The sequence below is a fragment of the Eupeodes corollae genome, chromosome 3 (genome assembly GCF_945859685.1).
Source record: "Eupeodes corollae chromosome 3, idEupCoro1.1, whole genome shotgun sequence".
Lineage (NCBI taxonomy): Eukaryota > Metazoa > Arthropoda > Insecta > Diptera > Syrphidae > Eupeodes > Eupeodes corollae.
In genome coordinates, this window is record NC_079149.1 from 99810627 (window position 1) to 99835736 (window position 25110).

A 25110-nucleotide genomic window follows, 5' to 3' on the forward strand; every position below is an offset into this window, starting at 1 on the left:
GTAAATTGAAACTTGAAAATTGCAATTTTGTTGCTGTTCTTTGGAAAAGAATTTTTAATTTAATAAGTGACAGCAAAAGCGAGCAATTTGTTAAATTAATTTGAAGTTCCATCAAATTTGACAGTTTCAGCTAAAAGAAAGCTCCTAAATTAAGAGTAAACTGTATTGTATATTTGTATAGTAGCCATTAAAAATACAAAGTTTTCCCTAAGTAGTCAATTTCAAACAAAAACACATTTAAATTATAAGAAAGCAGTTAACACTTAAAAAAGACAATTTTGTAAAAACAATTTGTTAGTAACGAATTGCGGTGTGGTTGCTACGAACTGTCAAACTCTTTTCGCGTTCCACATACCATCCACACTGCAGCGAATAAATTGTTGGCACTCAACTTAACCTCAAAATTATACCACTTTTGTTTTATTTGTTGAAAAGCGTAATTACTAATTATAAATTGACAATTCGTCACTGTCATGGGAATGAACGAATATTCGTCGATTTTGACATTTCTTTCACATGAGAGTTTTTAATTCATCGCGAATGAACACCATTCACCACCGAAACCAAAACTAGAATGATTTCTTCAGATTAAGTATGGATATTGTAGAACGCGAATAAAGTTTGACAGTTCGTATCAACTACAATTATTTTCGCGACGAACAAATTTGTTTTCTTAAATTTATTAATATATGATATTGAAAAGTAAAAGTATGCATCATAAATCAAATAGAAACTATATTGCTATCGATTTGTCAAGAATTTGTGTGGAATTATGTCTTCAAACATATATAAACTCACATTTTGTAATTCATTCGTCGTTCGTTGGTCGCGTTCATGTGAATACTGCTTAAAGCTCATGTGAAAGAAAAGTCAAAATATGCGAACATCCATAGTTCGCAGTTCGTAGCTCATGTGCAAGACTTTAGACTATTTGAGCTGTAATAAGACAGACTGAAGATGCATTTATTGAAGTTTGACAAAGAAAAAGGTTGTAGAAACAAAAAACCTTTAACACTTGAAAATCTTATGAAAGAAGAACGAAACATTTCATAACATACGATAATGATAATTTTGTTTACATAAAAAAATAAAAATAAAACCCAAACAACTCAGCAGTTTGCATCTAATAAAATATTATTCATTTTCAAAAGAAGATAAGGATCCATCATCGTATAAGTATAAGAATGTGTTTGTATCTTACATGAGACAAAGTTGTGCTTTTATAGAGAAATAAATAATAATAATAATCTAAAATATAAACAACTAAACAAAAAGATGCCTGGACCAATGACGCTTATAAGCGTGGAGTGGCGTGGTATGGTGTGGTGCTAGTGCTGGTGCTGGAGCTGGAGCTGGTGGCTTTGTCGTGTGCCATCATCATCATGACAATGTGTATGAGCAAGATTGTCACTTCGATTAGATAAAATGAGTCATAATAATTTACATATACATTCGACATGACTGACCTTTGAATAATAATAAATAATTCACAACGATTATAAGTTGAATGAAACATGCGTATACCGATGATGATGATGATGTTTATATAATAAAAGTTAAGAACAACAACTGCAATAATATTGATTTAGTATTGTTTTTGTTTTTGTAATTAGAAAATTGTTTTACATACATTTTATTATAATGAAGGAGTAAACAACAACATCAACATCTCATTGAGAAATAGGATCTGCGATTTACGAGTTTACGTAATCGTAAAAAATGCTATGCACTCATTTATTTGTGAAGGACAATAAAGTCTTAGACAGGGCAAGCAATCTTAAAAAAACATACTTAAATTTAATGACTTCCATTTATAGGACAACTTCAATCGCAGCCAGAGAAAAATTCCTTTCAGTTATTGCACTCGGTCTCTTTGGGGAAGAATTTGTTGCCAATTACAATACAAGAACTAGAACAGAGTCCTTAAGAACACTCTTCAAAATAGAAATAGACAATTTAACAGGCTATTTAAAGGAATGCAAAGATTTGTACCCAAGACACTAAAGACTAATCTCTATTAAGAAAAATGTATGGAAATAGGGCTATAATAACAAATCATGAATCTTTCAAAACGTGGGAAGTTGAGTGTTCTGCTTTCTTTTTATCTAACTCTGGAGAGATTAATAAAGCTTTCAGAAACTCGCAATTTCTTTTAAGCAGAGATATCTCCATTTCTCCAATTACTGAAGCCACTTAAAAATCTTTCTTTTTGCAATTTAACGAAGACATTTTTTGATCGATAGCCAGGTGATTATGACTATCGATAGTATAGAAGGATTTTACATGAATAACAAAAACAATATTCGCGGTATGAACACCACCGACAAAAGTTAAAGTAGAATCTTACTACGCATGGGTTTTTGACATTTATACGAGTCTCGAATGGATCTTATGTGATTTTGTTCTCAAATGTTGGTACGATTGATATTGCATTTGTATCTCGATGGCTGTGTTCGTTGAATAGTTGTGCATTTGGAACCGTGTGTTTTCCATTGAGGAAAAAAATCAATCTGTTACTGTTCATATTACTTAATTTTGTTAATGAATAACTGGGCTTATTTTGCAAGAATAGAAAAGATAATTAAGTTTTGCTATGTTTCCACTAAAGGTTTATCTCAGTTTAGATTAAATAATTCTTTTTGGTGTTTCCACCTCTAGTGCGTTGGATTTAAAAATGATTAAGTTTGACAGCACTTCTTAAAATGCAAATGGTGTTTCGATGTTTCTTATGAAGTGCAAGTGAGATAATTTCAGTCGTGTTAAACAATGAAGAACTGATTAGTTCAGTTTTTTTTTTTATTTGATTAAAACAAAACTATATTTTTTGTACACAAACATGCAAATAAAAAGACCATAATGTAAAATCAACTCCTATACACAGGTTTTTTTTCACAAATTTTGACTCGACTTCGATCCTCGACCGAAATCGAGGCGAAACAAGCTTATTTTAACTCGATTCAGGTATATAAAGAATTAAAGCGAGCTTCAACACCACATGTTAATGTAGTAGTTTACGAACAATCCCCTTCTTGAAGTTTTCATTTTATGTCAAATTGTTTGGTTAAAACTTTGAAATCGACTATCACATTACACAGACATATTTTCTTAATTTTGATAGTCAACTATCAAAAATCAGCTTACACGATTTCACCCCTGGCCTGAATTACGCATTTTTTTTGGAGTTTTTTAATAAATTATTCTGGCAAATATTCAATTGTATCAAATATAAAAACCGGACTACTGCGGATCGTTTTGTTTTTTGGCGATTTCTCACTGCACTTTGTATGGAATACCAAAAACCACGGCTACTGTTGTTATTACGACTGACGACGTTACGTAAAAAGTTACCTTAGTTGGAAAGCAATGGGCAGGTTCAGACAACATAAGGCAGTCAACTGCATGCTTCGAACGCAAATTTTGAACAAGATAGCTAGTACAAGTGCCATCTATTTCAAACTCAGAACTTTACTTTACTAACTTCTACCTTCAGTTCATCCTACAAAAACTACAAAAAAACAATATTGTCTACAAAGCACTAGTCAGGCAAGCTACATGTCAATTAATATTTGTATTTTGTATTGTAAAAATATAATACTAATTTTTTTTTCCAATTTGCAAAGAAAACTTTTCCACAAAACATTGAATACAATTGGTCAGAAAATAAAAAAAATCATAGAGAAATAAAGTTGAACTTTCTGTTGAATGAAACATGGTTTACTGTCATTTTGACATAAGCTGACTTAACTTCATAGTTAGGGAGATTTTTCTTAACTAACTTTCCAGCCAACTTTCCAATAAAGTTGCCTTAATTGGAATGCAATTTTTTGGCAGCTGGCCAATCAGATGCTAGAAACTTGCCTTACTTTCAAGTCCCTAATGTCGCCTGAACCCGCCCAATTTGTTCGCAACTGTCTTCCCTTCAAGGTAATGTTGTCTGAACTTGTTAATTTGTATCGCATTACTTCCACAACTTAATATTATATGTAGCGGGCAGGTTCAGACAACATAAGGGGCTTCATTTGCAGTCAACTTCATTCTTTGAAAGTGAATTTGGACCAAATGCAACTATTTAGTTTTTTAAGTGTCATGAATGTCAAATTAGGAACTTTACTTCACAAACATCTACTTTAAGTTCATAGTACATAAACTACGAAAAACATTTCTGGCAATACAACACTCCTCAGGTAAGCTACATTTCTATCACGATTTGTATTTTGTACTGTAAAGAAATATTACCTATATCGTTTCTAAATTGAAAAGGAATCCTTTTACACCAAACATTAAATGAAGCTCTGTAGAAAATAAATAAATCATAGAGTATTAAAGTTTAGCTTTCAGTTAAATGAAAAGGTATAATCAACTGTCACTTTGATAGAAATAGACTTCACTTGACTTACTTTTTAGGCAACCTTCCGATAAAGTTGGCTTAATTGGAAGGCAATTTTTTGGCAGCTGGCCAATCAAATGATAGAAATTTGTATTACTTTCAAGTCCCTTACGTCGTCGGAACCTGTTCAGTGTGTGTGAGTTTTTTAAAGTAATAACGGCAGTCAAAATCTACTTCGAAATGACCATCAATGGGCGCATTCATTAATGTAGTCACTACGTATTAAAGTCATTCTGATTGGCAACTTCCAACTAGAAAATGAGTTAAAATTTTCTCTACAAATGAGTAAAAATGTCGGCTACAAATGGCGTTTTTCATTTTTAGTTCAGAGCTGAGTTCGAACTGTCAACAAAATAATTATGTTTCATTTTGAGCTCTGATCGTTCAGAGCTTCAAATTCGTGTTTCTTTTTTAGTTCTGAACATGTTCAGAGCGCGCTCTGTGAGCTCAGAATAAAATAACAGAGTGAACGGAGTAAAATGCTGAACACAAACAATTTGATATTTGAAAGCAAGGAAATGTAAAAAAATGATTGTCAAAACAATAAAAATGGCGGAAGAGGCTGGTCGATCTAGTGCAAAACAAGATAATTTGGAAAAAACTAATTGCAAATAGCATTTTTATAAATCAAATTTATTTCAGGCGTCAAATGGATTAACGATTTGACTGTTTTTTTTTTATTAATTTGATTAAGGAAAATTTTGAACGCCTTCACACAGACGTCAAGAAACCAATCTATGTATCAAAAATTTGCCCAAAAAATTAACGGAGAATTCGATGTTAAGATAACATTTGAGCAGGTCGACTACAAATGGAAGGGCCTGAAGCGATATAACAAAAAATAAAAGAACGAGTGAACAGGAAACATAAGAAAGTGTTGGGTGCACTTCGACTCTTTATCCATTTTTGTTGAACAATAAACTAGTCTTACTTTTTTTGATTAACAAATATTTACGTTTGACAGTTTGACATTTGACATTTCAAATCATGACAGTTTAGTGGTCAAGTTATTTCATAATTAAATCAGAGAGCTCTACTCTACTCTGTTCGCTTAGACTCTGCTCAGTGCTAAGCTTTGAACTAAAAAAGAAATACTAAGAAAAAGTTAGTAGAGAATAATTTTGACGTTTCACAATCAGCTGCTTGGTAAAGACACAAGAATTCAAAATGAAGTAAATCGTTTAGTATTTAAATACAAATTTCAATCACTCAAATTGTGTCTTAAATTTAATTTTATTGAATTTTAAAACACATACGATTATTTAAAGTTGTCAAATCAAAAATGTTTCTTATTTTTTATATTTCCATTTATCAGTAATATGACAGTTCCGGATTGACTACCTTTATAGTGCAATTTTGCATTCACAAAGCAAGTTAAATTTTGATTACGTAGTCACTGGCCTATAATTTTTGATTAGGTACATTGTATAAAGGTCATAATCATAAGGTATTGGGAAAACAAAAGTTTGGACTTGTGAGGTTAGAGAAGCGATTGCACTAAATGAGAAAGGCACTTATTACTTAATCTAAAACGATAACGCTAAGCAAAACAAAAGCATTGCATAATTCCTGCAAAAAGCCAGAGCCCGAAAAATCAACACCCAGAAATGATAGCAAAATAGCAAAAAAAGAACCATAAGTCTGTGGATATTCTCGGGGAATTCCTTCTTTTTGGACCTTAAATCAATGGAAATTTATTCGTTGAAGTTCTGATGGTAGAATCGATGACATCCTTACTAAAGGGAAATATATTGATATTACAAAACGTGATGCTGCGTTGGCCTGAGGAGAATATAACTGTAGTATGTAGATTTCAACAGAATAATGATCTAAAGCTCACTCAAAAGTGATACAATTCGGACAATGTGCTTGAATGGTCTTTAGCACATTTAGACCGGAATCCAATAGAGCACCTATGTCTGGGGCGAGACGAATCAGTTTAATTATCAATTAAATGTTTTATCTTACAAAAATTTCGACTTCAAAGCTTAAATGTTTCTCTGCTTTTGTGGACAGCTGAAAGTTGCTATTCAACTCGTTCAACAAGGAATCTGAAAATCCAACTATCCAAGATACCTATGCACCACGAGATTGAACGCAGCCAATTTTAGGATCTGTTTGTGAAATTAGGTACGTACATAGGTACCAGTCGTACAACCTGTGCTAGCTAGACTGGGTATTAGGACAGTTTAGAACTAATGTGAAGATATTGGCCGTTAAAATTGTGAATTTGTTCCAGACAAGCTTTTTTAAAATGTTTTGAGATGTTTAAAAAAAAGCTGGAAGGAATGATCTGCTAAATAAAATAAATACTTTTTTTGTTTTCTTTTTTATAATTTGTGTTTGCGCTTTTTTGGTTTGTTTCGTTAAACAAAATCTAGATTTCCTGGTAATATGCCTTTGTTTCTTATTTGTAACAACATAGGATTATTTTTTAATGAAGCTAACACGTTTCCAATTTTGTTTAACACGTATTTTAGACCTTTCAAAGTCTCATACATATGTTATGTATATCAATCTGGTTTCTATATTTCTCAGTTAATAAAATTCAAAACTGTAAACTTTTATTTTTGGCAATTATCTAAGTTAAACTTATGTAAATCAAAACAAAAATAGATTTTGGAATTTTTGCAATTCAAAGAGAAAAAACAATTAACAGTGAAATGTTAAAAAAGACAATACCATGCTAAATCGATTTCAAGTCTAAATACATTTACACTGTTCGTCTCTATTGTTTTTTAAACGTTCCGCTAACAATTCCACAATTGAGAAGATTTTGCTTCCTGCGCATAAAATGCAAAAATGCAAATTCAATTTTATTGATGTCAAACGAAAATTGTATCTATTAAAATGCATCCTATAAAACACTCGCTGACGTGTCAATAACTTGACTTGACTGGACGAAGTGACGCGACAACAATCTTTAGCAATCTTTAGATTGTTGTCACACCACCCCTTGCCACATTGTGTTGCATTTTGTAATATTTCTATCATCAGTATGCAATTGAATAAGAATTACATTAAAATTATAATAATGCACAATCACAAAATAATAATAATAAAAGAAGAAAAATTGATTGGAATTATTTGCATTATGCATTCGAATACTTGATAAAATAAGTTATCGGTAAGAACATGAAGTTGTCTTCTAAATGACGTTCGAGGTTTAACTTAAGGTAGAAATATAGTTATTAATACCGGATCAGTAGTCAAGCGTTCGGATGAAAGCAAGGGAAGGAAATTATTCATATGACGCTGCCAAACTTGGGGTTTTCTAGTTTTCGTTTACGTTGGATTTTGAATTTAAGGGTTAAAACGAAGGTTAGTAAGAAATAAGAAAACACAAAGCTATTGCTTTTAAGCAGGGATGAGAACATATTTACATAATGGATATGTTTTCCTAGCGACTTTTGAGGAGGCCCATTTTCTTCCGATTACTTAACAGAATTAGAATTTATTTATTTTCAGTTTAAGCAACAAGTTAGTATACCTTAAGCCTTTATGGCTTAGATGAGGATTAATGTGTATCTATTCTATATATAAATCTAATATAAGAAAAATCGATTTTAGATTAAATTCGACTAATTTGATTAAAATGGAACTAAGTGTGATAAAACGTTTTTACACAAAGTGAAGAAAGAGAATTCACAATTTCGTCTTTAGGGCTGCTTTATGGCCAACAAAACAAATATTGAATTGTCAATGGAGTTTTTTCTTTTGAGTTTCAAATTAAATCAATCGAGCATTATTTTAAGGACTTCGTTGGATGTATGATTGGGTAAGATGAAGAGGTTTAACATATTAAATCTACACTATTTAGGTTTGAGTTGAAAGACTGTGTTAGATTGTGTGACACAAATGGTTCACATTCTCTTACTTTGAACTAATCATATTTTTGGGGCAATCTAGGGTAACTTTTAATGTTACCATATCATATTATTATTTATTATTTAAGTCTAAATATTATTATTTCAATTAAAAACGAAAGTACAAAATCATACAATGAACATATGCTATCTTACGTTTTTTTTTTAAACAATTGTTATCTTTTTTTTATATTGTGCGCGCATGATGGTTAGTGCGTTGGACTGTCATGCCAGAGGTCTTGGGTTCGATCTCTGCCTATGCCATCTAAAGTCTTTTAACGGGAACTGCATCTTGCGAGGAATTGACAAACTCTCCAAGAGTAACTCTTGTCATGAAAAAGTGCTTTCTCAAATTATCCGTTCGGATTCGGCATATAAACTGTAGGTCCCCTCCATTCCTGACAACATTACTCGCACACAGGAATGGTTGAGAGTTGTAATCACTGGGCCCTAGTTCTCAACGGACTGTTGCGCAACTTTATTTATTTATTTTTTAAATAAAAAATAACTTACCTTTAAATATAGGCGGAGGATTTTGGGTTTGATTACAAAAATCTGGATCGTCTGGATCGAAGAGAATGTTATCTTCCCATTCTGTAACAATATTGTTGCCTCCAGGACGATTTTTCATCTTGAATAAAAAAAAAGAAAAATTATGTTTTAAAAAAATGTTGAATTATTTTTTTCAATCGACTAATAGACGTATATTATGTAATTGGGTTTCTAAAGAATTTTGTTCATACTTATTTACCGTTAAACTAGAATAGGGTCATTCATTTCTTGGGTTGAAATTTAAAGTGCTGACATTTTACACCTTTCAGCTACCATATTTCAAGTGTTATAATAAACGGTGATTTTTTAAGAGCTTGAGAACTTTAAAAAAAACGCATAAAATTTGCAAAATCTCATCGATTCTTTATTTGAAACGTTAGATTGGTCCATGACATTTACTTTTTGAAGATAATTTCATTTAAATGTTGACCGCGGCTGCGTCTTAGGTGGTCCATTCGGAAAGTTCAATTTTGGGTAACTTTTTCGAGCATTTCGGCCGGAATAGCCCGAATTTCTTCGGAAATGTTGTCTTCCAAAGCTGGAATAGTTGCTGGCTTATTTGTGTAGACTTTAGACTTGACGTAGCCCCACAAAAAATTGTCTAAAGGCGTCAAATCGCATGATCTTGGTGGCCAACTTACCGGTCCATTCCTTGAAATGAATTGTTCTCCGAAGTTTTCCCTCAAAATGGCCATAGAATCTTGAGCTGTGTGGCATGTAGCGCCATCTTGTTGAAACCACATGTCAACCAAGTTCAGTTCTTCCATTTTTGGCAACAAAAATTTTGTTAGCATTGAACGATAGCGATCGCCATTCACCGTAACGTTGCGTCCAACAGCATCTTTGGAAAAATACGGTCCAATGATTCCACCAGCGTACAAAACCACACCAAACAGTGCATTTTTCGGGATGCATGGGCAGTTCTTGAACGGCTTCTGGTTGCTCTTCACTCCAAATGCGGCAATTTTGCTTATTTACGTAGCCATTCAACCAGAAATGAGCCTCATCGCTGAACAAAATTTGTCAATAAAAAAGCGGATTTTCTGCCAACTTTTCTAGGGCCCATTCACTGAAAATTCAACGTTGTGGCAGATCGTTCGGCTTCAGTTCTTGCACGAGCTGTATTTTATACGGTTTTACACCAAGATCTTTGCGTAAAATCTTCCATGTGGTCGAATAACACAAACCCAATTGCTGCGAACGGCGACGAATCGACATTTCACGGTCTTCAGCAACACTCTCAGAAACAGACGCAATATTCTCTTCTGTACGCACTGTACGCATTCGCGTGGTTGGTTTAATGTCCAATAAAGTAAACTGAGTGCGAAACTTGGTCACAATCGCATTAATTGTTTGCTCACTTGGTCGATTATGTAGACTATAAATCGGACGTAAAGCGCGAAACACATTTCGAACCGAACACTGATTTTGGTAATAAAATTCAATGATTTGCAAGCGTTGCTCGTTAGTAAGTCTATTCATGATGAAATGTCAAAGCATACTGAGCATCTTTCTCTTTGACACCATGTCTGAAATCCCGTGTGATCTGTCAAATACTAATGCATGAAAATCCTAACCTCAAAAAAATCACCCTTTATAAGTTGAATATTTTCCATTACTATATTAAAACTTATTTCAAAGTATAATATTCGCGTAATACATAAAACGATGGAAGAAATCGTTAAAATTGTTAGAGTGAAAGCATGATACATCATTTAATGAACGGCCAGTCCAAAATATTGCTACTTCAAGTGTTGAGAGTTTTGCTGCAAATCCAAATTTATCATGTTTATAATTTTTTTTTAATGATATGTGGTTCAAAAATGAATGGGGCAACAATCGAAACAATATGGTCAATTATGGTTGTATCAAGTGAGTAGTTTTCTTACTTCTTAAAGACGTCAAATTGATAACAAGATCATGCGATTTAATACCGTTAAATTCTCTCTGTGGGATTATGGACAAACTCTTCAAACTCTAGACGCGTTCAAATCCAACATGGCACACTTAATGGCAAAATAAAAAGTTTAAAAAGCTATGATTCTGTGTTTAGTTAGATTTACTTTAGATATCCAAAAGAAATGACCATACGTCCATACATTACAAACAAAAACTTCACGTTATTAAAGCTCATATAACTCAATGATATGGTCAAAATTTAGGTTCTTTATAAAGATAAGGGTTTACCATTAAGTTTAAGAAATGATTTTGATAAAGTGGCTCCTGTGGGTGGCTATAGTAAATTACAGCCAAAAGGCGAATTTTAAACCATGTTTTGCAACAATAAGGGCTGTATGTCAGCAATAACGCACCGAATTCTCTCTTCCAATGCGTCAATCGTCTTGCGGTCATAAGCGCAAATAAACGAGTAAAAATTGTCTAGCAGTGTTCATTCGCTCTATCTTAGATTCCATGGTACAGGCTCACAACGAATGATAGGCTCACCCAAAGATTCCTTTAATAAATTGATTGTTTTGTTGGCGTTCTTCGTGCCTAAAAAACAAATTAGGTGGCGTCGCACAGTGATATTAATTATTTTCACTAATAATTTATGGTTGTTTTATAAATTTATATGATTTAATAATTGAAACGATATGTTATCTTAAATTTGGGCGATTTTTTTTAAATATATACATGTCTTCTTGAATAACGAAACGAACACGAAAAAGTGAGAATTTTCAAAAAAGTTTATAAAGTTTGGAAAATATGACGAAAACTTTTTTTGTCTACATTTATTTTTTGACTTCTTAAATTAGATAGCTCAGGATCCGAAGAAATCATCATTTGATTCAAAATATCAGTCAGAGTATCTTTTCTGGAAGATTTTCGGCTTTAGTGCTCACTAAAACCCTTGAAATCTTTGTTTCGAGATTCTAAAGCTTCCTCGCTAAGTTGACCAATAGGAAGTAAACAGTTGATGGCAATATGATGGCCATGAATTAAAATTTCATGGACTGTAGTGCTCATATAACACGAAAGGTATAATGATACAAAAAATCTTGCAGTTTCCTCACAAAACGGTTGAATTTTGTGTGGGCTGATCCTAAAACGATTTGACAAACATTGTAAAGTGATGTAAAACTTTACAATTAAAGCTTCATAGATAATCGTTATCGAAGCAGATACAAGGCTATTTTCGAAAAACCCTTCTTGTCGCATTGCCTGAATTCTCTCTGAATTCGTAGTTTGTTCTGTTTCTGTTTTTTCATTGGTCTTTAACCAGAAGCTTATATGCAACGTGCAGAAGGCATTTAAATAAACGAATCCATGCGTGCAAAGTTGAATATAGAAATGATAAATTTTCCTCATTTATTGATAATTGAATCACTTTGTCGATGTCATTGAAATCCTTCGAAGTTGCATTGCATAAATAGCACCTCATCGATGATTTGGAGTCAGTCAAACTATTGCAAATTTTGCCATCTATCATTGACAAGATTCTCTGATGATGTACGTTGTAACCAATTTTTTTTTAATCCTGATATTCGAACTATGAAGATTTGGAATTTGGGATTCTGTTACTTATTTTTCTCATCTAACAAGTTCGTCAGATTCTTTTTCGAAAATTATTTCCAAAGGACGACAAAACGCGCTGGCGAAAGACAAGGATTTTTCAAATAACTTTTTTTTCTCTGCCTGTGCAATTAATTGCAAAGGAACGAGACATTTTGTAAACACGAATTTTTCGGTTGCAACATGGCTTTCCAAAAATGTTTGATGGAACTGGCCGTGCCTCGAACTACCATCAAAACCCCACTTTAATATGAGGGTGAATTCATTTTTTTTTTTGAGGTGATGGATTCCAGTACATTTGCTTGATTCTTAAATATTTTTTTAATCGTGTGATCAAGAAGGTTTTGCAAGGGAATCTCTGCAGAAGTTTCAACAATTCTTTTTTTCTTTTTGAATTTCTTCTTATAACGTTGTACTGATAATTTTGCTTCCATCATTGATAATTCATTACGAGATGAAATCATTTGATTGCCGTGTGTATCTGTCGAGTTTTGAAGAAAATTTGGGGAAGAAGTAACAGCTTTTATTAAATCAGCTTCCTGTTTCTTGCCCGTGGCTTGTAAGCTCATTTGGGCTGCAAAAACAAGCTCACTAGTATTTCCTCACTGCTTTCTTCGAAATTAAGTAAAGGACGTCCATGTCCAACAGACTGACCATACATTTTATAATGAGGTAGGGAGGAAGAAAGAGGAAAAGGAAGAAGAAAAGGTATCGGGAGCCATTGGTATAGGAGTAGGGAACCGTTTGCATGGAGGTAAGACACCCTCTGATGAATGGGAGTTATCTCATAACGAGGTTGGGTGCCAGTTGTCCTTAGGCAAATAGGGGATGTGTGGGTAGGATAGGGTCGGTCGAAGAAGGTAATTCTGGGATGGGAACTAGGATAGGGATTGGGTGGAGGAAGGAATGTCCGTTACGGTAGCTGCGGCATGCTTGCGGTGCACAGCTGAGCTCGTCGGATGTTGGGGGGGTCTTGCTACCGTAACCGGAACTCACCTCTTTATAAAAACATAGATCATGCCGGATATTTTAGAATCACTTGTGCACTACCACCTTCACCTTTCTTGGCGGCCGCTGATGAAGTCACGGCCTGGGTTTTACCCACCCTTCCTGGAATCCTCTCGGCCTGGTTTTCGGATTCCCCAAAAGCGGAACCAGAAAAGTTCACTGCCGTGGAACTACATTTCCGCCAAACCTAAAATTAAGTCACCCATACTGCACCCCCCTGGAAATAACTTCCTATTCCATTTTTAATTCTGAATCCCAAACAAAAAAAAACACACTTGATTCATGGCATCTTATATACAAAGAATCTTAACTTTTTATTAACTGAAATTCCTAATTACGGCAATAATATGAACAACAAAGCACAAAACACTTAGGGAAATTTTTTCGTTCCACACAAGAACAAAAAACAACAACGGGAGCTTTGCTCGCCGGAGCCACGCGACGAATCTTTGATTCTCCAGCGTCCCGTATATGAAGCGTTTCCTATTAGTTTTTTTTTATTGTTATCTCTAACCGGACCCTTATTCCCTACCTACAAGGACAAAAAAGGGGGATGCAAAATATTGCGTCGCGAGGGACGTAAGAGGAAGCCGTAAGAGGAAAATTAAATAATCGAAATTAAATGAAATTTAATAAAACTATATATATAAGAAGAAATGAAATAATAATTTAAAACAAAACAAAAAAAGGGATTTAGGGCAATAAATCCTTGTATCGTTGAATATGTAGCAAAGGCATGGATGTACGTATGTATAGAGCGGCGTCCTGTGCGCTGCCCGCCTCGAGGTCCAGACCGGATCCCCTGGCTCTTGAGAAATCTTTTATTGGTTGTTCGTTTATTTTATTTTTCTTCTTTTTTTAACTTCTTTTTTTTCTGACTGCGCGGGTGGACGTTCCACGGAAAAAGTAAAAAAATGAGCGTTACTTGAGAGCCCGGGTACTTCACAGGCCTTTTTTCCGGATAGGGAACTTCTCCAATCTTCTTGCCGGGTATGTCCCGCGATCACCATCGCTGAATTCGCTCTTCCACCTTTTTTTTTGTATAAAAACATTCACTTAACACTTGTTCTGCTTATAACAACACATCAAAAAAAAAACAAGGAATCTACAGAAGGAAGGAAGAGGTGGAAACCTAATACCCATAACTCCAACCTGGGAGTGGCAGGAATCCCCGAGGCCAAAGCTTAGTAGCATTTTCTTTCCTTCCTCTTTATCTTCTATAGTCTTAAGTTTTCGTCTCCAACACTGAAATAATTGACCACCTATAAATTTCCATATTTGAATTAACACGAATTTTTGATCTATTTATATTGAAAAACTGTGTTTTTTTTAACTTCTGATGTCACGAATTAAAAACAAAGCAAGAAAAAAGGATTTTAGTTACCATAAAAATCAGTATTTTCAACTTAGACAATTTTCAAACAATATTTTCGGCATTTTTCAAGAGGTTTCCGTTTTTGATTTATTTTTAACAAATGTCTGTTTATCTGGTCATATTTACACATCTGCTTGAAAAATGTCAAAACAGAAGATATTGTCCTATTATTGATATAAAACTATGAAATGAAGTATTTTTTTTTAATCTTGCCAGTTTTTCATCTTAAAACATGAACTTCATACCTTCGTAAATATTGGAAATAGCAATTAATTTTTTTTATAACACAACAAAAAACAACATGATTTTCCCGTTGCTTTCAAATAAAAATGTGGACTTTTTATGGCTATTATGGCTGTTTACGATTAGCAGTAAGTTTAATCATTATGAAATCATAATGAAATATTAAACCAAATTGAGCATCAATCAAGTGACAGCTGCCAAAAAGAACAACTTCGAAAAACAACTATTGCTAGAATCAAAACCAAACCACCCTTTATTTCCTACGAATAAAAATACATTTTTAATTCGCTATAGTAACACTGTTTTAAATTATTCTAAAATCATACCCTAAACATGCTATCTACGTAAATGCTTTTTGCCAAAACACGACGTTGTTTAGTGTTATAATCTTGATTCTATTTTCAATCCATGGATTATCTGGGTCTATTAAATAAATAAATAAATAAATATAAACAAAAGGTGATAACAAATTATTTAGAGATGGCAAAAACCTTGGGAGAGACCAAAAATAAGGAACAATTATGTACAATTTGCCTTTAAAACTAATTCTTCCAACTATAAAATATACACCCTCTAGTCTCTACTGTGTTGTCAAGCTATCACGCACAGATCTTAAGTAATCTCATGGAGCTAAAGTTTAAAAATAGCTTCACGTTGTTGTTTAAATTTAATCCAGTTTCCAATATCAACAATTCTTTTTATTTAGTGGTTTTATTAATACGGACAAACCAGTTGCTTATTTTGGTTTTAAACAACTTGATGATTGTTATTTAAATATAACCAGCTAACTGTTCTTCGGATAATACCGGTGCCGGGTATCTATCAATCTTACCCTTAATCACCTATATCAATTTGTCCAAATGACTCCTTCCTCACAGCTTACACTTGCGTCAGCAGCCGCCGCGCCGCCGGCCGTCGCAAAAGGTTCAGTATTTAAATATACCGCTCAAACTTAAAGAGTCATTGAACTCAACTCGACCTATGTACTTTGGCTAATACAAACAAATCTGTGCACTCAACTGAAGTTAAGCAATGAAAATTTGCCAACTTGGCATTAAACATTAAATAATACTATAAATGGTTTGAATGATAGCAAAATGATGTTAACAAGTTCATATTAAACAACAACAAAAACCTAAACTAAACTAAAACATTTAACTAAAATCCAAATATGCGGGAAAGTACCAAACATGCGCTCTTTGGACCTTCACGCTTAAAAATCTGAAGGAATCCAGACAGATGTTTGATAGTTTGATAGAAAATAAGAAAAACACCATTAAATTCCTGCAGTGCAGCAAGTTTCAATATCTTTGCAACTTCAAGACTTTTCTTGAAGGTCTTAACATGGAGATTCTACTCTACCTATGTATACACTTACCTTTGTCCGTTTGGTTTGCCTTTTGTTCCCGTTTATTTAACACAAACACAACAAAAATAAAACACAAACAAAACTCCCCAAGTAAATTATAAAAACTTTTACTTTTTGGAATGAAAAAACTTATCTATAGTTGGACAAAATTAAAAAAGGAAGAAACAAAGTTGCTTCTTTTATCTTGAGAGTTCAACTTCAACCCGACGACGACGGACAACGAATTTTCCGAAGAACGGCGGCAGCGGGGTACGGTACGATGGCAGTGTTGAATACAGAAAGAAATAGAAACTTTAAATTAAAGTTTATATTTCGAAACAATAATCATTCAAAATCAAATATTTATGTAAATCTGCATCCAAAAAAACCACACCACGACGCTACGACGGCAATGATGACAGCGACAGGAGACAAAGAGTTAGAAGCTAAACCAGAAAAATGATAGTCTATTTTTTTGGCATTAAAATTTTAATGAAAATTCTAGATCCGATGTGGTTATGGAAAATTTTGCAGAGTTGCGCTGCCAAAGAAAAAAAATGAAGTTGAAAATCCATCAAGATTGCGCGTGTATGTTGTTGTTGTTTTCCCTAAATTGTTTATTTTAATTTTGTTTTGATTTTTAAGAAATGTCATATGGTGGTTGTTTTAGAATCCGCTAGTGCATGAATTGGCGCTGATACATTAGAGAGAGGAATGGATTCGCGTTGCCCATTAAGCAGAAAAAAAAAACACGAAAGACGTTACACTCTCTAAACACAGAATACATTTGTGTAAAAAAATATTATTTTGAATATCAAACCCGCTAGCCTTATCACTTCAATTGATTTTTGTTATTCCAGCTATTTTCATTTTCAGACAAAATACTAGATATGAACATCTATTTCTTAACGCTACTAGCTCTTCTGTACTTTCAGTGCAAATATGGAACTTTTGACCTGATGTCCTTAAATTCTTTGAAGAAGAAGATTATTGAGGCAAATAAACAAGAGAAAGCGTTTAAAATAACTTATAATTGGGAACTACTTTAAAGGCCTGGTCAAACAGAACACACCGCTGCCAACAGCGTTCTGAAACGTCAAATAAAACGCCGTCAACTTTTGGCATTCTATTGACCTAGTTCAATAGTCAAGGCTCTTTTTGTTTCTTTGGATTTGTTATTTATTGTGATCAAAAATAATTCATCAAGAGAATCTATAAATTTCCAGTAACTTTTTTAAACAGTGAAATTTAGAAATTCTTGTGAAGAATTAAGTTTTTCACGAACGTTAAGTATGAACAAAATAAGCAGCAGTGGACATTCAGAAAATAACTTTGTCTGTTTTTTGTTTCTTTCTATTTAGACTTTTACCAGTCGCACTGAACAACAATGTATAATTCTGTAGAACACAGGTAACGTGATGGGCAAATTGTTTCCCGTCCCGACCGATCACGTTCTCAAATCAAAAAAAAAATATCAAATGGGGTGGCGCAACAGTCCATTGTGAACCAGGGCCTAGTGACTTACAACTCTCAACCATTCCTGTGTGCGAGTACTGTTGTCAGGAATGGAAAGGACCTACAATTTTAGGCCGAATCCGAACGGCTAGTTTGAGAAAGCACTTTTTCATGACAAGAATAACTCTTGAAGGATTTGTCAATTCCTCGCAAGAGGCAGTACCCGCGAAAATTATTTTTTTTTTTAAATTAAGGTGGCACATGCAGAGATTGAACCCAAGACCCCTTGCATGACAGTCCAACGCACTAACCATCACGCACCGATCACGTTCTGCTCTCGCTAAAATGAGAATCGACTAGCAGTCCATACATACTAAGTCAATCCCCTAAGTTCTCTGTGAAATAAGCTTCGAAAATCGCTCAACGGTTTTTAACCGTACGGACTTTGTTTTCACGTTCGCGTAGTCACGTACGCCACTGCACTGATAAGACGATAACGGCACGGTCGCCGTATATTTCAGTCGTTGAGATGGCTGTACGGGAAAAACCTGTCTCCGTTGAGTGTGAAAGCTTTAGTCAACTTTATTAGTTCACTATTAATGGCCTAAGGATAAAAATCGTACGGACGAAACCGTCTCGTGTGAAAGAGGCCAAAATGTAACCAACTTAGACGATTCACTGGAAAAATACGTTGTGTGAAAACAAAAGTCCGTACGGAAAAAAAATCGTATGGATTTTAACCGTACGGACGAAACCGTCTCGTGTGAAAGAGGGCTTTGTAAGCCAATATTTAGTTTGAAATTCATTGAATTCGTTTCGATTGCGATTAGGCGTTTTTCTTTTCAAGCTCAGAAGTGTCAAATAAAGATATGTGCTTCTTTTTTAACTCAGACATATTAAAATGTTCGGACTGTGTTTCTTTTTTCAATCAGAGCTAGGTCCAATAAAATGACTAAGTTAATGGGGGAAACACCTTTAGCGCTGTATAAGAGACAATATTTTTAAAAACTTTTGACAGTTAAGGACTTAGAACAGAAACCCTTTCAAGAAGTCAATTCTAATCAAATCTTGGTCAACTAGTTAGTCGATTGGACAGAAAGTATATTTTCTGACGTTTTTTATCTTTTTTGTCAAAGTAAGGATTCTAATCAATAAAATGTCAAAAACATTATTTAATTTTTTTTTGTTAATATTTTGTTTTAATAATCTCCAGGAAAATAGTGTTAAAACTTGACAAGTTCCTCATCAAAAGGGGATTAAGATTTTCAAATGTGTTAAGAAAATAATTGAATTGCAAATTTAAAATCTGTCAAAAGTTAAAATGGCTTTAAGACGTTCAGTAGTTAAGACAATTGATCGATAGAAGCTATCAGATCTAATATCTTTGGTGAACACGCCTTTTTTGACAGATATTGACATATAATTATAAAACACTACACACAAAGTTTGTTCTCGAGACTTATGGGCAGACATTAACCTTTATTTTAACAGGCGTTTTACTTAAGCAACATTTTGTCACTTTTTATGGCGAGTCACTTTCTTGGCGTTTTAGAGTCGGTTTTGCATTACTTAAACGCTATTATTTTCAATCCACACACATTCCACATAAACAGCTGACTATGACAAATTGATAAACACAAGAACAAATTTAAATTTTTGAATTCAAACAAAATTTCTTTTGAAGAAAAATTAAAATTAAAGGACACAATTGAGTAGCATTGGACTTTTTATTTTGTTGAATAACACTGCTGACCCAGACGTGAGCAATGTGCAAGAGAGGGTGGACGAATGTAAGAAACTAAATTTAATGAGAGAAAGGCGAAGAATAAGATCGAAGCATTTACCGATCGATCAGGTCCTTTGGATATAACAGATTGGAAGTAAGTACTTAAACATGACTTACATGCACTCACATCAAAGTATAATTTCTGAGGCAAATCATTCTAATAAGTTAATTTCCAGATTCGCAATGTTTATCGCTTTGGTTTATCTATTCAATGAACTGCAAGATAAGGTATCGAAAAGACAAAGCATGTTATCGATGCCACTAATTTTAAAGCTTGCAGCTGTATTGAGATCCTTTGCTGAAGGCAGCTACTAAAAGGGTGTAGGCAATGACTTCAATTTGGACATTGTAGAACCAATGATGAGCCTTATATTCAAAGAGATCAATGCTCAATATTTGGATCAAGAAAAAAGGGAAGCAAAGGCTAGGATTCCGGGATTAATTGGATGCGTAGATGGCAGCCACATAAGAATTCAGGGATAAAAAAAAACAAGAACAGCATCGTTACTACAACAGTAATAGCTTGAATAAAGGCTACCCCCTGGAACACTTTCTAATAAAACCATTCAGATATGTCCAAGAAGGAAACAGTCCATGAATTTTTACTTTAAACTTGGCATCAAACCATACCTTTTGGCTCTCCTTTACCGTTCTAACCAGTGGCCCCAAGGTATTGAGCGTATTTGCAACGGATTCCCAATTGTTTTTTTTTTGTTCTGTTTTGGGGGCGCCTTACCTAAAATTTGTTGCCAATGAAGGATTTGATTCCATTAATTCTGGGATTTCACCTGGATTTGTAACTTTCACTCTTAAGTACAATAAAAATTAATAAGACTTAAACAAACAGTAAAACATTATAAAAACTTGCATTTTTATTCGATTTTTCACAAGGCGTTTGAAAATTTTCCGTCGACAGAAAGTGGCGTTTTACTCATTAAAAAAGGAAACTAAAACGATAGCTACAATAGCGTAAAATGTGACATTTGTCGATCAAAAATTTGGATTCCACTAACCGCCAAATTTCAAGTAACGTAACGCTAAGTAAAACGCTACTATAGCGCCCTTTGCAATACCAGTTTAGTTATGTGACAATTTTCATTAAAATTAAACTCCTTCTACAATAAGCCTGAAACTTTCTCATGGGGAGGAAAACTGAAAAAAAACGTATAGAATAGATTCTTCGCAAAAATTGTCTTTCACTTAATTAGTGCGAAGGAAAACAAACCCCAACGTCCCTTAGAACAGTCAATTTACGTGCCACAGTATGACAGTCGACAGACCAGCAATTTCTGCTCAAGACAATTTCTCACTCATGAGTGCTCTCTTCCGCCAAATTTGTGTAGTGTGGATGAGGGCATCCATTTGTTTATTTAAATTTCAATAAATATAAAAATAGATGAGATTATTAAACAAATTGTTTATTATTTCTTGTCAGTTTAATTTGGTTTTAAATTAATGACAGTAATGAAATGTCAAAATAAGAAATATGCACTTCAAAGTGCAAACTAATTACAATAAAAAATTTCAATACAATTTTGACAGTCAAAAACCACACCCGCCAAAATGACAGATACAATTCAAATTTTATTTTCGCAATCTTTTAGAAAATTTGGATACATAAATTTGAATAAAAAGAATTTGATCGCTGGAACCCCTAATGGCTGAAACACAAACACGCTTCAGCTTCGGCTTCGCCTGACGTCTACGAGTTCAGTCATAGGAATTCAATGCATGCTATCACAATGGAGCTTCGACCTCACGTTTCCTTTGACAATCGTAGGGAAAAGAACGTAGTGTAACGTAATAAGACTCCAAACGGAAGCTCTAGTTCAATTATGGCTGAAACACATACACGCTTCAGCTTCGGCTTCGTCTGCGTAACGTTAGGACTGCTTCGAATGACATTTCTATTATTTCATCCCCCCAAAGAGCGAATATTTTGTTTGTTGACATTTTTATACAGCTGATGAGCTGTCAGACAAAGCAAATAATTGAACTAGAGCTTCCGTTTGGAGTCACATTACGTTACATTACATTCTTTTTCTTACGATTGTCAAACGAAACGTGAGGTCGAAGCTCCATTGTGATAGCATGCATTGAATTCCTATGGCTGAACTCGTAAACGTCAGGCGAAGCCGAAGCTAAAGCGTGTTTGTGTTTCAGCCATTATTTGAACATTTGCTTTGTCTGAAAGCTCATCAGCTGTAAAAAAAATGTCAACAAACAAAATATTTGCTCTTTGGAGGGATGAAATAGTAGAAATGTCATTCAAAGCAACCTCGAAGCAGGCCTAACGTAACGCAGACGAAGCTGAAGCGTGTATGTTTCAGCCATAAAGTGGAAATTTTAATTTTTTGACAGATTGAAATACAAAAGTATTTGATTTATTTGTCCAATGGAAAACCCCACAAAGTGCCTATGTGCTTACCTTTATGATGCCGGCTGTCAATATGAATCTAGATCTAAATTCAATCCAATCCCAATTTATAAAAAAACACCATTGCTTTGTCTTTCCTACGTTTACAGTTAAAAGTTTTATAGGTATATTTTCTCTAAAATTGTTAAGTATTAAGTTATTTTACATAATTTATATAAGTCATTCAGCTTGGTTTTATTCTTTTTTGTTTTACTAATAATTTATTAAATATATATTTTATTTTTAGTCAAATATTGGTTTTGCATTTGACACTACCTTGCACGCCTTCTAGACGCGGCCATGGTTAAATACCGAGTTAAATACAAACTACTTCAACTACAAAAAATAAATGGGTTGCTAAATAAGCCACCACATTTGAGCTTCTTCCTGATCCCGAAAAAAAATCAGGAAAGAAACAAAAATAAAACCCATTTGTGGTGCGCGTCGAAATCAATCAAAAAACTAACTTCTACATTAAGGACCTTAAGAATTATTTACATTTTCAACAACAGGCTTTAATTTAAAAAAATAAAAAGGATTAAACGAAAAAACACTATATCAACTTCCTTGCATCAATTACGTCAGTTTGGCTCCATCCAGAGTTTGGACGATGTGTTTCGACACAACAGCCGTAGCCTCGCTTGCATTTGGGATGAGGAAACGGTCCATGTCGGTGATGAGCAGGCCATCGCCATCGGGGAAGCCGTACTTGAAGGTGATCAAATCTCGATGGCGTTTCTTCGCTGTGATCTTGACGATGCTGGCAAGTGGTCGGCGCACGATCACCTGAGCCTGGCCGCGATTCAACTCTCGCAAGACCACCAAATGTGAGCTGGTTATAATTAAGTGACTGTCGTACATGTAGCCATTCATGTGCACCTCTTGGCACTTGAAGGCTTTTATGATGTCTGGTGACTTTAAGTACTGGTTTATGGATACGATTTCTTTGCCATCGGGACCTAAGTTGCTTTGGCTATTGCCTCCAGCTGAATTGGTCGGCGAATCGAGTTGCTCGGTTTCCGTGAATTGGTCGTCGTTTTCGTCGTCGATGCTGAAGACGGGTGCGACATTTCTGTAGCGCTTGCCATTCTTCTCACTTGGAGAAACATGCTTGTCTGGGATTTGGTGTTGTACATTACTGTTTGGTGTTGTTGCCGCATTCGGATTCACGATGATGTCCATTAGTTTTTCCTTAACCTCGGCCGACTTCATTTTCATGGCCGCCGAAAGTTTACTAAACAAATCACTGGTAGACTTCGACTCAGGCACATGGCGTGCAACCTTCGGAGGGGCGCTTATTTGAGCGGTGGAATTTTTCAAACATACAATACACTTGCGGGGTTCGTGGTCCTCGAGGCAGTCGGCCATGTGTTCGCCAAAGTATTCGTGGATGGAAATGTAGCCGCCGGAGAGTAGAGACACAAACTGGGTGTTCTTCTGCAGAAATGAGGCCACCACCATGTGAGTGTATTGATCCTCATCGAGGCGCCCACTGCCCATGAAACACAGGTGCTCCCCTCCTGCATTTGAATTAGCCTCGATGGCCTGGCGTTGTGCCCGCAACAGCCCCTGCACTGCAGTAGAAAATGCCACTGGCTCCTGCAGCATCAAGTTGCAGTCCAAATGAAAAGCAGTCGACAAATGCCCGGCATTGTATTGCTCCGCAGGACGACAGTCCACCAAGAAGAAGCGCACAGCCTCGGGGGCAGTTAATTCTATCGAAGAGTTCTCCACTAGTTCATAAACCGATACTGGCAAGCAAAGAGCTTGAGAAACGCTACACTGCTCCTCCTTCGCACTACTCTGATTCCCATACAAAGCCTTCAAGAAATCTGTCTTAAATGAGGACGGAGTCTTTGATCCGTAGTACTGAGCCAGAGAACAGAAGTCAACAACATCATCGGTTTCCAGAGCACACGGCATGTTGGTCAGAAACCGCAAAATCTCCTCCTTGGGGGCATTTTTCATAGCCAGGATTTGATCCCTGCCATTGATCAAAATTATCAGACTCAGGAAAAACACCAAAAACGGATCGCTGTGTTGGAAGTACAGGTCCCACATCGATAGAATCACATTTAAGCTGCACGTAGATGCAAAAAGACAGCGGAACCATTGCATCGAGTACAAGTCGGGAGAAATCTTCTTCGTATCCAGCATTGAGCAGAGTTCCGGGTCGTGGTATTGAATGAGCAATCGGAAAACGTGGAAAACATTACCCTTGGCAATGCATCCTTTGGGGATGTAGGTGTCTCTAATCGCCTCGAAGAGATTATAAGTGTCGGATCGCTTCAATTTCAACGACAACAGAGGCAGCAACAACTCAATCCATCCGTTCACACTCTCATATGGAAGATTCCTGTTCTTGCAGTAGAACGTGAGGATGGACTCCAAGTCCGAAATAACAGATACCTTATCCTCGTCGTCGTTGCCAATGCGTTCGACCATGCGGTTGCAGTCCTCTCGTAGTTTGTTTTGAAATGGCAAGTCGTAGATCTCATTGAAGAGCGACATCTGGTCGGATTTGTTTCTCACGTCCAGACACACTTGCCACACGTCCGGTCGCAGTGACTCAGGTATTGCCTTGCCACCGCATATCGCATAGATATCGTTCACATTGCAATCGTCCAGCAAGGCTGACTCTAATTCAATTAACCTAAGAAAGAATGGGAACAGTAGGTACATAGATCTTTTTTTTTCTCTTAATGTAATGTGTGTCTTCATTTAATCATGAAAAATATTCAAGATAAGATAAACAATTTGATGAACTATTCAATGAATCATTCCACTAACATAGCACAACATAATGAAATAAATGAATAAATTAAAACTGATGCAGAAAACAAACAAAATTTCTTATTGGAATAGTTTGTATTTTATTTTTCTCACCACAAATTGTCGTCCATCGTTTTTGTTTGAGATAGAAATTGGTGAAGATAAAATTTCTTATTTGAGATAAATTGCAAAAGTTGTTTGTGATTTTGAACGCTTGAATGTTTACATAATTCTTTGGAATTTAGTTTGGTGATATTTTAGAATGTTAAATTTTTTAGTAATTGGATTTTCGAAGCAGAGAAATTTTATTTTTCACTGCAAAATTGAAAAAGTAAATTGTAAAAATATTTTTCTTTTAATTGACAGTAGGTTGCCAAAGTGTCAGTCAA

At 34.9% G+C, this 25110-nt stretch overlaps 2 protein-coding genes across 2 annotated transcripts in view; both read right to left on the reverse strand.

The window, feature by feature from the left end:
* LOC129948907 (protein pinocchio) overlaps positions 1 to 8884 on the reverse strand; it is an 81277-nt gene extending 72393 nt beyond the window's left edge. Inside the window, exon 1 of the mRNA XM_056060056.1 lies at positions 8767 to 8884. Within this exon, the coding sequence (XP_055916031.1) occupies positions 8767 to 8884 (118 nt within the window). The remainder of the gene's footprint in view (positions 1 to 8766) is intronic.
* A 13153-nt stretch (positions 8885 to 22037) lies between these two features.
* On the reverse strand, positions 22038 to 25110 carry LOC129949974 (TBC1 domain family member 23). The gene is made up of 2 exons (XM_056061727.1): positions 24836 to 25110; positions 22038 to 24602 (listed from the first exon to the last, which is right to left on the reverse strand). Exons 1-2 carry the CDS (start codon positions 24850 to 24852, stop codon positions 22526 to 22528), a joined length of 2094 nt encoding a protein of 697 aa, XP_055917702.1. The 5' UTR covers positions 24853 to 25110; the 3' UTR covers positions 22038 to 22525.